This window comes from Drosophila persimilis, unplaced genomic scaffold (genome assembly GCF_003286085.1).
Source record: "Drosophila persimilis strain 14011-0111.01,24,50 unplaced genomic scaffold, DperRS2 tig00002162-arrow-arrow-pilon, whole genome shotgun sequence".
Taxonomy (NCBI): Eukaryota; Metazoa; Arthropoda; class Insecta; order Diptera; family Drosophilidae; genus Drosophila; species Drosophila persimilis.
Genome location: NW_020825639.1, coordinates 29,925 through 47,255, shown reverse-complemented (window position 1 = coordinate 47,255; position 17,331 = coordinate 29,925). Strand labels below are relative to the sequence as shown.

The following is a 17,331-nucleotide window of genomic DNA, read 5'->3' as shown; positions in this document are numbered from 1 at the left end:
AACAAATTCTGCATTAACTGCTCCAGAAACGTATCCATATGTGCCGCAGAGCAGGAAGCCGGAAAGCAAGATGCGATCTTGATCGAAATGGATACGGCGGGCACGATTAGAAAACAGTACTTTCCATGTATGCTGTGACTACTGGTGATCTCCTCGCTGATCTTGACACACTCATCGAAGTTACCCAGATGGTAGGCATTGCCGGACAGCTCTCCTGAGGGAATGGAGCCCCAAGCATCGATCACTGCTCACAAAATTCGTCAACTTCAGTTTCCATTCACTTGAATATAATTTTCATTATTTACTTACTCTTAAGGGCCCATAATTTTCCAGCAGTGAGCGCCTGCATGAACTGCGCTATGTCCGCGAAACACAGCATATCCTCCTGACTGGGTATTCGGGGGTGGAATAGATCCAAGTCCGGGAGCGATGCATTACGGAAGTATTCGGCAAACTTGACTCCTAGTGGGCGGAGCCTTTTTAAACGCTGGTAATCTTGCAGGACATCTCCGTCTTTCAGTTGTGCGGCACTGACAAGTACCAGTCCGCAGACAAGTAGACTGCTTAAAACGTTCACCATGGTAATACTTTTTCGATTGAAGGCATTGCACCTTTTGACTGTGATTTTATAGAAATGTTTTGAGGGAAATCTGGCGATAACATTATCAGTGTGTCAGCTCTCGAATCGAGTATATCAGCCAAAATGCTTAATTCAGTCGAACATCACCGATAAGAAGCAATCCGTCTTAATTCTAAGTAGTCACAAGATCATTTATTTATAATCTTTCCCAGGTAATCGTTTTACTTATTGACTTTTGATGGATTAAATTTGGTTTTAATATGAGTGAGTAAGAAAAAAACGGAGAAAACAAAAGTTTAGCTAAACATGGATGTAGACAATTTGTTCTATAATTCTGATCATTGCGTGAAAAGATGATAGCCGGGGTGCAATTATTACCATTAGCGGTGGCAGATCCTTTCATTGTTTCAATGTTTTTTCCAATTCTCATGACAAGTAGCAGCAAAATGGCGAGAGTTCGTGAAGAGATTCCGCCTCCCCGCAACAACTAAATTTAAAACGAGGGGGAACGCTGTGAGTTGCTGCGGACACCGCAACTCTACAGTTATACCCGATACTTAGTCAGTATGGCTCTCCTCCGGCAGAGGCCGCTAATAAAAAACGACACGACAAAGAATGCGTGCGAGAGAGACAGAAAATCAGTCTGAGCGTGACGTCGGGCGCTGCGTAGCCACTGCAAATTGATTTCTTGCTTTTGGCTATAAAAATTATCTGATCAGATCCAGACTCATATCTGATAGATATGGTCATTATCTATGATTCTGCGTTTTCAGTTTTCTAGAATCTGCAATATTGTGGATGCAACAGATTATCGTCCTTTGTGGGGGCGGAAGGGAGTGTGGCGAAATTCTGAGATATACGTTTTATAGTGAGATATAACAGAAGTGCGGATACCAAATTTGGTTACTCTAGCCTTAATAGTCTCTGAGATTTATGAATATCCCCAGATCTGCATCCTTTGCGGGGGCGGAAGGGGGTGTGGCGAAATTTGGACATGAAACGGTCAAGGTCCGATATCACAGGAGTGTGGATACCAAATTTGGTTGCTCTGGCTTTTATAGGTTCTGAGATCCTTGAGCTCATATTTTGCAATTGGCAAAACCGACCATGAAACCTGTGTGTTAGAGAGAGACAGAGCGAGAAAGAATGAAATTGTTTTCGTGATTCTGACTATAATAATTATACGATCTGGTTGAGATTTTACATTCTAGAACATATAAACATCTTCTACGATTCTGCGTTTTTAGTTTTCTCGTATCGTCGAAATTGTGGGGGCGGAAGTGGCCGGGGCTAAGTTTTGAAATATTTTTGTAGCAGTGACATATCACAGAAGTCTGGATCCAAAACATCGTTGCTCTAGCTCTTATAGTCTTTGAGCACTAGGCGCTGAAGGGGACGGACAGACGGACAGACGGACGGACGGACAGACGGACAGACAGACATGGCTCAATCGACTCGGCTATTGATGCTGATCAAGAATATATATACTTTATGAGGTCGGAAACGTTTCCTTCTGGACGTTACACACATCCACATTTACCACAAATCTAATATACCCAAATACTCATTTTGAGTATCGGGTATAACGAGGGGGAACGTTGTGAGTTGCTGCGGACACCGCAACTCTACAGTTATACCCGATACTAAGTCAGTATGGCTCTCCTCCGGCAGACGCCGCTAATATTAAACGACACGATAAAGAGTGCGTGCGAGAGAGACAGAAAATCAGTCTGAGCGTGACGTCGGGCGCTGCGTAGCCACTGCAAATTGATTTCTTGCTTTTGGCTACAAAAATGATCCGATCTGATCCCGATTCAGCAATCTGATAGATATGGTCATTATCTATGATTCTGCGTTTTTAGTTTTCTCGAATGTGCAATATTGTGAATGCAACAGATTTTCGTTCTTTGTGGGTGCGGAAGGGGGTGGGGCGAAATTCTGAGATATACGTTTTATAGTGAGATCTAACAGAAGTGCGGATACCAAATTTGGTTACTCTAGCGATAATAGTCTCTGAGTTTTGTGGATTTTCGTCCTTTGCCGGGGCGGAAGGGGGTGTGCCGAAATTTGGACACGAAACGGTCAAGGTCCGATATCACAGGAGTGTGGATACCAAATTTGGTTGCTCTGGCTCTTATAGGTTCTACGATCCTTGAACTCATATTTTGCAATTGCCAAAACCGACCATGATTCCTGTGTGTTAGAGAGAGACAGAGCGAGAAAGAATGAAATTGTTTTCTTGATTCTGGCTATAATAATTATACGATCTGGTTGAGATTTTACATTCTAGAACATATAAACATCTTCTACGATTCTGCGTTTTTAGTTTTCTCGTATCGTCGAAATTGTGGGGGCGGAAGTGGCCGGGGCTAAGTTTTGAAATATTTTTGTAGCAGTGACATATCACAGAAGTCTGGATCCAAAACATCGTTGCTCTAGCTCTTATAGTCTTTGAGCACTAGGCGCTGAAGGGGACGGACAGACGGACAGACGGACGGACGGACAGACGGACAGACAGACATGGCTCAATCGACTCGGCTATTGATGCTGATCAAGAATATATATACTTTATGGGGTCGGAAACGATTCCTTCTGGACGTTACACACATCCAGTTTTACCACAAATCTAATATACCCCAATACTCATTTTGAGTATCGGGTATAAAAAGAAGCCAGCAGCAACTGCAAGAGCACACAAGCCAGACAGTTAAACAGGTACAACAACAGCAACGACCCCTGCAGCAACTACGCCAATACAACCGCCAGCCTCAGTCACCCCCCCACATGCCCCTCCCCGTGCCACCTCCCTGTCTACAGCCAATGGTGCTGCCCCCCAGCGTACTGCACACATTCCACCGGTAGTGCTACCAGCGATTCCGGCGATCATGCCGGTCCTGGAGAAACTGCAAAAAGATCCAAGGGTGGGATGGTTCAGCACCAGGGTAGTAGGCAGGGAGGGCCTAAAAATACAGGCACGGGATAGGGCCACCCGGGATGCAATAGTGGAGATCCTGGGAGATGAGGAGGAGGGCCTCTATTACTCATCAGAGTAAGGACGATAGAGGGCTCCGCATCGTCCTCTGGGGTCTCCACTGCACTACCGCGACGGCCTGGCTGAACAAAGCTATGCTTGAGGCCGGATTCACTGTGACCTTCAGTAGAGTCCTGCCCAGCAGATACGAGAAACAGCCAAACTATAATCTGTTTGAGGCGGAGATTGCCCCTCAAGCAGATCGAGGGGAGCTGGGAGCATCTCATTCGCTTCCAGAAAAGACTGGTACTGGAAAGGTCAAATGAGAAACAGCCATAACAGCTAGGGCTGGACCAGCACCATCAACAGCAGAAGGCTGGTTCTGGACGCTGCTGTTCGTACAGCCCTTTTCACAGGCTTCTTTGTCACGGTACTCTATATAGCCGAGCGGTCCGTCGGCGACAACAGTAATCAGATTCACGTAGACAAGAATGGCCACTGCCAAGATAGGGGCATTCAGCTTCCCTTGGATCTGTTAGAATGTTGGCTATGACTGTTGGTGGACTTAAAATAGTTCGAATACTTACTTCTCCATCGATCGAAGGACAACCATTGCAACTAGTAGACCACCAATGAAAAAAAATGAATCCACCGAGAAATATGCGTACATAAAGTTGTAAAATGGTTCTTCAAGCCACTAGAAAATTACAAACGCCATAAAATATGATGAATAATAAAATGACTAGTGGACTGACCAACACTGTGCGTAGGGTATTTATATTCGGATTGCCTGCAGAATATCCGACTCCATGTCCAAGAACCATCCAGAACAGGGACATGCAGCGGATTCCATCAAGACAACTGATCACGTTCGGATTCGATTTGCTGTCGATAATGCGGAAGATGGCACGGGAACTTGACCGTGCCGTGATACTACCTGGTAGGCAAAATACGAGTTAAATCATTTTGTTAATCATTCCGTTCTCTCCGTTACTCACTCTGATCCTGGCACAGAAAGTAGTCGTAGAGCGTGCATAGACCCACGATAGTACCCATCAAGCCAAGAAGTACACTGCAATCCATAGTATGAGTCACAGAATTTGATTATGATACGGTCTAACTTACACTGTGACAGCTGTCTGTCACTTGTCTGACAGCTGGCCTCGCTGAATTTTATATTTGTGCTGCTTGAGTTCAAAAAATTCTGCATTAACTGCTCCAGAAACGTATCCATATGTGCCGCAGAGCAGGAAGCCGGAAAGCAAGATGCGATCTTGATCGAAATGGATACGGCGGGCACGATTAGAAAATAGTACTTTCCATGTATGCTGTGACTACTGGTGATCTCCTCGCTGATCTTGACACACTCATCGAAGTTACCCAGATGGTAGGCATTGCCGGACAGCTCTCCTGAGGGAATGGAGCCCCAAGCATCGATCACTGCTCACAAAATTCGTCAACTTCAGTTCGCATTCACTTGAATATAATTTTCATTATTTACTTACTCTTAAGGGCCCATAATTTTCCAGCAGTGAGCGCCTGCATGAACTGCGCTATGTCCGCGAAACACAGCAGATCCTCCTGACTGGGTATTCGGGGGTGGAATAGATCCAAGTCCGGGAGCGATGCATTACGGAAGTGTTCGGCAAACTTGACTCCTAGCGGGCGGAGCCTTTTTAAACGCTGGTAATCTTGCATGACATCTCCGTCTTTCAGTTGTGCGGCACTGACAAGTACCAGTCCGCAGACAAGTAGACTGCTTAAAACGTTCACCATGCTAATACTTTTTCGATTGAAGGCATTGCACCTTTCGACTGTGATTTTATATAAATGTTTTGAGGGAAATCTGGCGATAACATTATCAGTGTGTCAGCTCTCGAGTCGAGTATATCAGCCAAAATGCGTAATTAAGTCGAACATCACCGATAAGAAGCAATCCGTCTTAATTCTAAGTAGTCACAAGATCATTTATTTATAATCTTTCCCAGGTAATCGTTTTACTTATTGACTTTTGATGGATTAAATTTGGTTTTAATATGAGTGAGTAAGAAAAAAACGGAGAAAACAAAAGTTTAGCTAAACATGGATGTAGACAATTTGTTCTATAATTCTGATCATTGCGTGAAAAGATGATAGCCGGGGTGCAATTATTACCATTAGTGGTGGCAGATCCGTTCTTTGTTTCAATGTTTTTTCCAATTCTCATGACAAGTAGCAGCAAAATGGCGAGAGTTCGTAAAGAGATTCCGCCTCCCCGCAACAACCAAATTTAAAACGAGTGGGAACGTTGTGAGTTGCTGCGGACACCACAACTCTACATTTATACCCGATACTTAGTCAGTATGGCTCTCCTCCGGCAGAGGCCGCTAATATTAAACGACACGACAAAGAGTGCGTGCGAGAGAGGCAGAAAATCAGTCTGAGCGTGACGTCGGGCGCTGCGTAGCCACTGCAAATTGATTTCTTGCTTTTGGCTACAAAAATGATCCGATCTGATCCCGATTCAGCAATCTGATAGATATGGTCATTATCTATGATTCTGCGTTTTTAGTTTTCTCGAATGTGCAATATTGTGAATGCAACAGATTTTCGTTCTTTGTGGGTGCGGAAGGGGGTGGGGCGAAATTCTGAGATATACGTTTTATAGTGAGATCTAACAGAAAGGCCGATAACAAATTTGGTTACTCTAGCGATAATAGTCTCTGAGATTTGTGGATTTTCGTCCTTTGCCGGGGCGGAAGGGGGTGTGCCGAAATTTGGACACGAAACGGTCAAGGTCCGATATCACAGGAGTGTGGATACCAAATTTGGTTGCTCTGGCTTTTATAGGTTCTGAGATCCTTGAGCTCATATTTTGCAATTGGCAAAACCGACCATGAAACCTGTGTGTTAGAGAGAGACAGAGCGAGAAAGAATGAAATTGTTTTCGTGATTCTGACTATAATAATTATACGATCTGGTTGAGATTTTACATTCTAGAACATATAAACATCTTCTACGATTCTGCGTTTTTAGTTTTCTCGTATCGTCGAAATTGTGGGGGCGGAAGTGGCCGGGGCTAAGTTTTGAAATATTTTTGTAGCAGTGACATATCACAGAAGTCTGGATCCAAAACGTCGTTGCTCTAGCTCTTATAGTCTTTGAGCACTAGGCGCTGAAGGGGACGGACAGACGGACAGACGGACGGACGGACAGACGGACAGACGGACAGACAGACATGGCTCAATCGACTCGGCTATTGATGCTGATCAAGAATATATATACTTTATGGGGTCGGAAACGTTTCCTTCTGGACGTTACACACATCCACATTTACCACAAATCTAATATACCCAAATACTCATTTTGAGTATCGGGTATAACGAGGGGGAACGTTGTGAGTTGCTGCGGACACCGCAACTCTACAGTTATACCCGATACTAAGTCAGTATGGCTCTCCTCCGGCAGACGCCGCTAATATTAAACGACACGATAAAGAGTGCGTGCGAGAGAGACAGAAAATCAGTCTGAGCGTGACGTCGGGCGCTGCGTAGCCACTGCAAATTGATTTCTTGCTTTTGGCTACAAAAATGATCCGATCTGATCCCGATTCAGCAATCTGATAGATATGGTCATTATCTATGATTCTGCGTTTTTAGTTTTCTCGAATGTGCAATATTGTGAATGCAACAGATTTTCGTTCTTTGTGGGTGCGGAAGGGGGTGGGGCGAAATTCTGAGATATACGTTTTATAGTGAGATCTAACAGAAGTGCGGATACCAAATTTGGTTACTCTAGCGATAATAGTCTCTGAGTTTTGTGGATTTTCGTCCTTTGCCGGGGCGGAAGGGGGTGTGCCGAAATTTGGACACGAAACGGTCAAGGTCCGATATCACAGGAGTGTGGATACCAAATTTGGTTGCTCTGGCTTTTATAGGTTCTGAGATCCTTGAGCTCATATTTTGCAATTGGCAAAACCGACCATGAAACCTGTGTGTTAGAGAGAGACAGAGCGAGAAAGAATGAAATTGTTTTCGTGATTCTGACTATAATAATTATACGATCTGGTTGAGATTTTACATTCTAGAACATATAAACATCCTCTACGATTCTGCGTTTTTGGTTTTATCGTATCTTTAAAAATGTAGATGCCACAGATTTTCGTCCTTTGGTGGGAGGAAGGGGGTGAGGCGAAATTTTGAGATATACGTTTGATAGCGAGATCTAACAGGAGTGCGTATACCAAATTTGGTTACTCTAGCGTCCAGTCCACATAGTCTCTGAGATTTTTGAATATCCCCAGATTTTCGTCCTTTGCGGGGGCGGAATGGAGAGTGGCGAAATTTTGAAACAAACTCGTCTCGGTCCGATATCTTAGGAGTGTGGACGGATGGACGGATAGACGGACAGACGGACGGACGGACAGACAGACATGGCTCAATCGACTCGGCTATTGATGCTGATCAAGAATATATATACTTTATGGGGTCGGAAACGATTCCTTCTGGACGTTACACACATCCAGTTTTACCACAAATCTAATATACCCCAATACTCATTTTGAGTATCGGGTATAAAAAGAAGCCAGCAGCAACTGCAAGAGCACACAAGCCAGACAGTTAAACAGGTACAACGACCCCTGCAGCAACTACGCCAATACAACCGCCAGCCTCAGTCACCCCCCCACATGCCCCTCCCCGTGCCACCACCCTGTCTACAGCCAATGGTGCTGCCCACAGCGTACTGCACACATTCCACCGGTATAGGGCTCCGCATCGTCGTCCGGGGTCTCCACTGCACTACCGCGACGGCCTGGCTGAACAAAGCTATGCTTGAGGCGGGATTCACTGTGACCTTCAGTAGAGTCCTGCCCAGCAGATACGAGAAACAGCCAAACTATAATCTGTTTGAGGCGGAGATTGCCCCTCAAGCAGATCGAGGGGAGCTGGGGCTGCTGGCCCTTAAGCGGCTGGGCAGCCACCTGGCGTCGGTGGAGAGTCTGGCCAAGACGAAGGTCCCGGTCCAGTGCCACCGATGCCAGGCATTTGGCCACACGCGCGCCTACTGCAGACGAGCCTTTGTTTGTATGAGGTGCGCGGGAAGTCACCCCTCTACGGCATCCCCAAAGACAAAAAATACACCTGCAAGGTGTAGCAAGCCAACCACCACAGCAACGACCAGTCACTCGACAGCAGCCACAGCAACGACCGATACGGCAGCAACAACAACAGCAGCAGAGGCCACAGAGGCACAACTATTGGGAGAAGCCCCAACTGCATCCCCAAGAGCAGCGACAACACCAATGGCAGCAGCAGCAGCAGCATCAGAAACAGGAACAGCAACAGCTCCAGCGTAGCCAGGAACAAAACGGGGAACCCCAGATCCAGGGACAGCAGCAGCGACCGGTGCTGCCTCACTACCCGCCGCAAATAAGGCTGAATGGTAAAAAGCACCGAAATCCAGCGGAGGCGCATCTCATTCGCTTCCAGAAAAGACTGGTACTGGAAAGGTCAAATGATAAACAGCCATAACAGCTAGGGCTGTTCACAGCCTGTTCACAGGCTTCTTTGTCACGGTACTCTATATAGCCGAGCGGTCCGTCGGCGACAACAGTAATCAGATTCACGTAGACAAGAATGGCCACTGCCAAGATAGGGGCATTCAGCTTCCCTTGGATCTGTTAGAATGTTGGCTATGACTGTTGGTGGACTTAAAATAGTTCGAATACTTACTTCTCCATCGATCGAAGGATAACCATTGCAACTATTAGACCACCAATGAAAAAAAATGAATCCACCGAGAAATATGCGTACAGAATAAAGTTGTAAAATGGTTCTTCAAGCCACTAGAAAATTACAAACGCCATAAAATATGATGAATAATAAAATGACTAGTGGACTGACCAACACTGTGCGTAGGGTATTTACATTCGGATTGCCTGCAGAATATCCGACTCCATGTCTAAGAACCATCCAGAACAGGGCTGTCGATAATGCGGAAGATGGCACGGGAACTTGACCGTGCCGTGATACTACCTGGTAGGCAAAATACGAGTTAAATCATTTTGTTAATCATTCCGTTCTCTCCGTTACTCACTCTGATCCTGGCACAGAAAGTAGTCGTAGAGCGTGCATAGACCCACGATAGTACCCATCAAGCCAAGAAGTACACTGCAATCCATAGTATGAGTCACAGAATTTGATTATGATACGGTCTAACTTACACTGTGACAGCTGTCTGTCACTTGTCTGACAGCTGGCCTCGCTGAATTTTATATTTGTGCTGCTTGAGTTCAACAAATTCTGCATTAACTGCTCCAGAAACGTATCCATATGTGCCGCAGAGCAGGAAGCCGGAAAGCAAGATGCGATCTTGATCGAAATGGATACGGCGGGCACGATTAGAAAACAGTACTTTCCATGTATGCTGTGACTACTGGTGATCTCCTCGCTGATCTTGACACGCTCATCGAAGTTACCCAGATGGTAGGCATTGCCGGACAGCTCTCCTGAGGGAATGGAGCCCCAAGCATCGATCACTGCTCACAAAATTCGTCAACTTCAGTTTTCATTCACTTGAATATAATTTTCATTATTTACTTACTCTTAAGGGCCCATAATTTTCCAGCAGTGAGCGCCTGCATGAACTGCGCTATGTCCGCGAAACACAGCAGATCCTCCTGACTGGGTATTCGGGGGTGGAATAGATCCAAGTCCGGGAGCGATGCATTACGGAAGTGTTCGGCAAACTTGACTCCTAGCGGGCGGAGCCTTTTTAAACGCTGGTAATCTTGCATGACATCTCCGTCTTTCAGTTGTGCGGCACTGACAAGTACCAGTCCGCAGACAAGTAGACTGCTTAAAAAGTTCACCTGAGCTCTCGAGTCGAGTATATCAGCCAAAATGCGTAATTCAGTCGAACATCACCGATAAGAAGCAATCCGTCTTAATTCTAAGTAGTCACAAGATCATTTATTTATAATCTTTCCCAGGTAATCGTTTTACTTATTGACTTTTGATGGATTAAATTTGGTTTTAATATGAGTGAGTAAGAAAAAAACGGAGAAAACAAAAGTTTAGCTAAACATGGATGTAGACAATTTGTTCTATAATTCTGATCATTGCGTGAAAAGATGATAGCCGGGGTGCAATTATTACCATTAGTGGTGGCAGATCCTTTCTTTGTTTCAATGTTTTTTCCAATTCTCATGACAACTAGCAGCAAAATGGCGAGAGTTCGTAAAGAGATTCCGCCTCCCCGCAACAACCAAATTTAAAACGAGGGGGAACGTTGTGAGTTGCTGCGGACACCACAACTCTACATTTATACCCGATACTTAGTCAGTATGGCTCTCCTCCGGCAGAGGCCGCTAATATTAAACGACACGACAAAGAGTGCATGCGAGAGAGGCAGAAAATCAGTCTGAGCGTGACGTCGGGCGCTGCGTAGCCACTGCAAATTGATTTCTTGCTTTTGGCTACAAAAATGATCCGATCTGATCCCGATTCAGCAATCTGATAGATATGGTCATTATCTATGATTCTGCGTTTTTAGTTTTCTCGAATGTGCAATATTGTGAATGCAACAGATTTTCGTTCTTTGTGGGTGCGGAAGGGGGTGGGGCGAAATTCTGAAACAAACTCGTCTCGGTCCGATATCTTAGGAGTGTGGACGGACGGACGGATAGACGGACAGACGGACGGACGGACAGACAGACATGGCTCAATCGACTCGGCTATTGATGCTGATCAAGAATATATATACTTTATGGGGTCGGAAACGATTCCTTCTGGACGTTACACACATCCAGTTTTACCACAAATCTAATATACCCCAATACTCATTTTGAGTATCGGGTATAAAAAGAAGCCAGCAGCAACTGGTGAGTTATAGTGAGATCTAACAGAAAGGCCGATAACAAATTTGGTTACTCTAGCGATAATAGTCTCTGAGATTTGTGGATTTTCGTCCTTTGCCGGGGCGGAAGGGGGTGTGCCGAAATTTGGACACGAAACGGTCAAGGTCCGATATCACAGGAGTGTGGATACCAAATTTGGTTGCTCTGGCTCTTATAGGTTCTACGATCCTTTAACTCATATTTTGCAATTGCCAAAACCGACCATGAAACCTGTGTGTTAGAGAGAGACAGAGCGAGAAAGAATGAAATTGTTTTCTTGATTCTGGCTATAATAATTATACGATCTGGTTGAGATTTTACATTCTAGAACATATAAACATCCTCTACGATTCTGCGTTTTTGGTTTTATTGTATCTTTAAAAATGTAGATGCCACAGATTTTCGTCCTTTGGGGTGAGGAAGGGGGTGAGGCGAAATTTTGAGATGTACGTTTGATAGCGAGATCTAACAGGAGTGCGTATACCAAATTTGGTTACTCTAGCGTTAATAGTCTCTGAGATTTGTGAATATCCCCAGATTTTCGTCCTTTGCGGGGGCGGAATGGAGTGTGGCGAAATTTTGAAACAAACTCGTCTCGGTCCGATATCTTAGGAGTGTGGACGGACGGACGGATAGACGGACAGACGGACGGACGGACAGACAGACATGGCTCAATCGACTCGGCTATTGATGCTGATCAAGAATATATATACTTTATGGGGTCGGAAACGATTCCTTCTGGACGTTACACACATCCAGTTTTACCACAAATCTAATATACCCCAATACTCATTTTGAGTATCGGGTATAAAAAGAAGCCAGCAGCAACTGCAAGAGCACACAAGCCAGACAGTTAAACAGGTACAACAACAGCAACGACCCCTGCAGCAACTACGCCAATACAACCGCCAGCCTCAGTCACCCCCCCACATGCCCCTCCCCGTGCCACCTCCCTGTCTACAGCCAATGGTGCTGCCCCCCAGCGTACTGCACACATTCCACCGGTAGTGCTACCAGCGATTCCGGCGATCATGCCGGTCCTGGAGAAACTGCAAAAAGATCCAAGGGTGGGATGGTTCAGCACCAGGGTAGTAGGCAGGGAGGGCCTAAAAATACAGGCACGGGATAGGGCCACCCGGGATGCAATAGTGGAGATCCTGGGAGATGAGGAGGAGGGCCTCTATTACTCATCAGAGTAAGGACGATAGAGGGCTCCGCATCGTCCTCTGGGGTCTCCACTGCACTACCGCGACGGCCTGGCTGAACAAAGCTATGCTTGAGGCCGGATTCACTGTGACCTTCAGTAGAGTCCTGCCCAGCAGATACGAGAAACAGCCAAACTATAATCTGTTTGAGGCGGAGATTGCCCCTCAAGCAGATCGAGGGGAGCTGGGAGCATCTCATTCGCTTCCAGAAAAGACTGGTACTGGAAAGGTCAAATGAGAAACAGCCATAACAGCTAGGGCTGGACCAGCACCATCAACAGCAGAAGGCTGGTTCTGGACGCTGCTGTTCGTACAGCCCTTTTCACAGGCTTCTTTGTCACGGTACTCTATATAGCCGAGCGGTCCGTCGGCGACAACAGTAATCAGATTCACGTAGACAAGAATGGCCACTGCCAAGATAGGGGCATTCAGCTTCCCTTGGATCTGTTAGAATGTTGGCTATGACTGTTGGTGGATTTAAAATAGTTCGAATACTTACTTCTCCATCGATCGAAGGACAACCATTGCAACTAGTAGACCACCAATGAAAAAAAATGAATCCACCGAGAAATATGCGTACATAAAGTTGTAAATTGGTTCTTCAAGCCACTAGAAAATTACAAACGCCATAAAATATGATGAATAATAAAATGACTAGTGGACTGACCAACACTGTGCGTAGGGTATTTATATTCGGATTGCCTGCAGAATATCCGACTCCATGTCCAAGAACCATCCAGAACAGGGACATGCAGCGGATTCCATCAAGACAACTGATCACGTTCGGATTCGATTTGCTGTCGATAATGCGGAAGATGGCACGGGAACTTGACCGTGCCGTGATACTACCTGGTAGGCAAAATACGAGTTAAATCATTTTGTTAATCATTCCGTTCTCTCCGTTACTCACTCTGATCCTGGCACAGAAAGTAGTCGTAGAGCGTGCATAGACCCACGATAGTACCCATCAAGCCAAGAAGTACACTGCAATCCATAGTATGAGTCACAGAATTTGATTATGATACGGTCTAACTTACACTGTGACAGCTGTCTGTCACTTGTCTGACAGCTGGCCTCGCTGAATTTTATATTTGTGCTGCTTGAGTTCAAAAAATTCTGCATTAACTGCTCCAGAAACGTATCCATATGTGCCGCAGAGCAGGAAGCCGGAAAGCAAGATGCGATCTTGATCGAAATGGATACGGCGGGCACGATTAGAAAATAGTACTTTCCATGTATGCTGTGACTACTGGTGATCTCCTCGCCTTTCTTGACACACTCATCGAAGTTACCCAGATGGTAGGCATTGCCGGACAGCTCTCCTGAGGGAATGGAGCCCCAAGCATCGATCACTGCTCACAAAATTCGTCAACTTCAGTTCGCATTCACTTGAATATAATTTTCATTATTTACTTACTCTTAAGGGCCCATAATTTTCCAGCAGTGAGCGCCTGCATGAACTGCGCTATGTCCGCGAAACACAGCAGATCCTCCTGACTGGGTATTCGGGGGTGGAATAGATCCAAGTCCGGGAGCGATGCATTACGGAAGTGTTCGGCAAACTTGACTCCTAGCGGGCGGAGCCTTTTTAAACGCTGGTAATCTTGCATGACATCTCCGTCTTTCAGTTGTGCGGCACTGACAAGTACCAGTCCGCAGACAAGTAGACTGCTTAAAACGTTCACCATGCTAATACTTTTTCGATTGAAGGCATTGCACCTTTCGACTGTGATTTTATATAAATGTTTTGAGGGAAATCTGGCGATAACATTATCAGTGTGTCAGCTCTCGAGTCGAGTATATCAGCCAAAATGCGTAATTAAGTCGAACATCACCGATAAGAAGCAATCCGTCTTAATTCTAAGTAGTCACAAGATCATTTATTTATAATCTTTCCCAGGTAATCGTTTTACTTATTGACTTTTGATGGATTAAATTTGGTTTTAATATGAGTGAGTAAGAAAAAAACGGAGAAAACAAAAGTTTAGCTAAACATGGATGTAGACAATTTGTTCTATAATTCTGATCATTGCGTGAAAAGATGATAGCCGGGGTGCAATTATTACCATTAGTGGTGGCAGATCCGTTCTTTGTTTCAATGTTTTTTCCAATTCTCATGACAAGTAGCAGCAAAATGGCGAGAGTTCGTAAAGAGATTTCGCCTCCCCGCAACAACCAAATTTAAAACGAGGGGGAACGTTGTGAGTTGCTGCGGACACCACAACTCTACATTTATACCCGATACTTAGTCAGTATGGCTCTCCTCCGGCAGAGGCCGCTAATATTAAACGACACGACAAAGAGTGCGTGCGAGAGAGGCAGAAAATCAGTCTGAGCGTGACGTCGGGCGCTGCGTAGCCACTGCAAATTGATTTCTTGCTTTTGGCTACAAAAATGATCCGATCTGATCCCGATTCAGCAATCTGATAGATATGGTCATTATCTATGATTCTGCGTTTTTAGTTTTCTCGAATGTGCAATATTGTGAATGCAACAGATTTTCGTTCTTTGTGGGTGCGGAAGGGGGTGGGGCGAAATTCTGAGATATACGTTTTATAGTGAGATCTAACAGAAAGGCCGATAACAAATTTGGTTACTCTAGCGATAATAGTCTCTGAGATTTGTGGATTTTCGTCCTTTGCCGGGGCGGAAGGGGGTGTGCCGAAATTTGGACACGAAACGGTCAAGGTCCGATATCACAGGAGTGTGGATACCAAATTTGGTTGCTCTGGCTCTTATAGGTTCTACGATCCTTGAACTCATATTTTGCAATTGCCAAAACCGACCATGAAACCTGTGTGTTAGAGAGAGACAGAGCGAGAAAGAATAAAATTGTTTTCTTGATTCTGGCTATAATAATTATACGATCTGGTTGAGATTTTACATTCTAGAACATATAAACATCCTCTACGATTCCGCGTTTTTGGTTTTATCGTATCTTTAAAAATGTGGATGCCACAGATTTTCGTTCTTTGCGGGGCGAAGTTTTGAAATATTTTTGTTGCGTTGTGGGTGGGGAGGGGAGACCTGAAAAGAAGGGAGAATCTGTTAGGAACACAATATCGAAGTGGGCCCTGAACTATCACTTGGAGCCGTTCATAACTGGCTCTAGGAATCATTCAGTAAAAATATCGAAAGTACAGGGAACATAAAGTAAATAAAAATACAAATACAAAACAAAGCCCATGTACGAATATTTCCTCACAGGTGCTGGAATAAGATGAATCCATCTATTAACAATCCACGATCCCCATTCACCCGTTCGCGGGGTATTTTCGGATCCATGGGATCCTTCGACTTTACCGACCAGCAGCAGCAGCAGCCGGAGCTGCAGGTCCCCCCGAAGGTTCCGGCGACAAGAATGGACTCAATGCGATGCCCTTCCTAGGCCAAATCCACACCAGTCCTCTGCTGTCCCGCCCAATGGGTCCAATAGGTCGCTCACACCGCCCCACCTTCCCTCCGATGGGGGATTCAGATGGGTGAGCTGCAGCAGCCCAGACTCCCCTTCCCCCCAGGACATAACTTACCCCCGGCTGCCCTGCAGATTCAATGCTGTGCCACAGATGGCATCGATGGGACCACCGCCCGTGTTGAGCTCCCTCTGGACAGGCGGCGCTTCTCCGGACAGCCGCGGAGACTACTACGACGGCCCGCACGAAGAGTATTCCGACGGCCGCTACGATGGCGACTACGAGGGCGACTACTTGATGCCCACCGAGGAGGACCAAGAGGAGGAGTCGTGCTCCTGTCAGAGCCAGAGCGAGTTCAGCTCGATAGAACTCTCCGAGTCGGACTCGGAGTGGGAGGAGCTCTCCGACGGCCCTTCTCCCAGGGTCTCCCCGCTGGAGTCCCTCAGCGCAGTCGTGCTCTCCACAATGCAGCCGGAGCACCGTCAGCGCATGATGGCCTTGTAGCACCTCGTCTTGGAGACCGCTGTGGTCAAGGTCGTGCTGCTGGTGCTGCAGATGCTGTGCTGCGCGGTGTTCTGGCTGGTCGAGAAGACCGTGGGCGTCAACGAAACCGTCGGCTCGACGCGCCTCCGATTGTGGAACAGCAAGTTCAAGCAGCGCACCATCCAGCGCCAGTTGCTGTGGCGCATGGCCAATGCCCGGGGCGACGAGACGTTCGTCTTCTTTGCCGTCCTCATGACCACGCCCTGGCTGTTCTCCCTCAGCCTCCTGGGATTCATCCTGTCCCTGGCGGCGCTCCTGAAGAAGACCGTCAAGGAGCTGGTGTTCCAGATACGCCTGCACCTCGTACTCTAGGGGGCAGCCATCGAGCAGAAAGCAGCAAGCAGTATCCAATCACACACTGACAGAAGACAAACGTCCACACGCCCGACACTCCACCCTTCCCCTCAGAGATGTTTGCACTTCCATTTGGGCATCTATTTTCGTTGATGCCAGAATCGCAATGCACGGAATCGTCTCTCCGTTTTTGGCCGCAATGAAAATATATGCCGAAATATTCGAAATTCAAAGTCAAATTCAAACACAAGAGTTTCCAGTCGATCAGATATATCGTTTATGCATATTACGATCCGTTCCGTTTGGACGGGAGGCCACTTGCTCATCCCTCATCCCCGTGATTGCATTTATTATTATTATTTTTATTTCGCTGCATATTTGTTCTGCAATTTATTCAATGATAAACGGAGCATGCAGCAGCAGCAAAACATTTCCGCTGCAGCAGCGAT

The 17,331-nt window shown here is 46.1% G+C and overlaps 4 protein-coding genes across 4 annotated transcripts; 2 read left to right on the top strand and 2 right to left on the bottom strand.

Annotated features, from left to right (window-relative positions):
- Positions 1-3,834: 3,834 nt before the first annotated feature.
- Positions 3,835-5,327, bottom strand: LOC113567175. Its single transcript, XM_026994346.1, has 5 exons — positions 5,057-5,327; positions 4,766-4,961; positions 4,550-4,623; positions 4,307-4,488; positions 3,835-4,083 (listed from the first exon to the last, which is right to left on the bottom strand). The coding sequence occupies exons 1-5, from the start codon at positions 5,325-5,327 to the stop codon at positions 3,835-3,837; spliced, it is 972 nt and encodes a 323-aa protein (XP_026850147.1).
- Positions 5,328-12,827: 7,500 nt separating this feature from the next.
- Positions 12,828-14,320, bottom strand: LOC6603845. Its single transcript, XM_026994345.1, has 5 exons — positions 14,050-14,320; positions 13,759-13,954; positions 13,543-13,616; positions 13,300-13,481; positions 12,828-13,076 (listed from the first exon to the last, which is right to left on the bottom strand). The coding sequence occupies exons 1-5, from the start codon at positions 14,318-14,320 to the stop codon at positions 12,828-12,830; spliced, it is 972 nt and encodes a 323-aa protein (XP_026850146.1).
- Positions 14,321-15,866: 1,546 nt separating this feature from the next.
- Positions 15,867-16,670, top strand: LOC113567174. The gene is made up of 2 exons (XM_026994344.1): positions 15,867-16,114; positions 16,180-16,670. Exons 1-2 carry the CDS (start codon positions 16,008-16,010, stop codon positions 16,547-16,549), a joined length of 477 nt encoding a protein of 158 aa, XP_026850145.1. The 5' UTR covers positions 15,867-16,007; the 3' UTR covers positions 16,550-16,670.
- LOC113567173 lies at positions 16,601-16,945 on the top strand. The gene has a single exon (XM_026994343.1). It carries the CDS (start codon positions 16,601-16,603, stop codon positions 16,898-16,900), a length of 300 nt encoding a protein of 99 aa, XP_026850144.1. The 3' UTR covers positions 16,901-16,945.
- Positions 16,946-17,331: the final 386 nt, after the last annotated feature.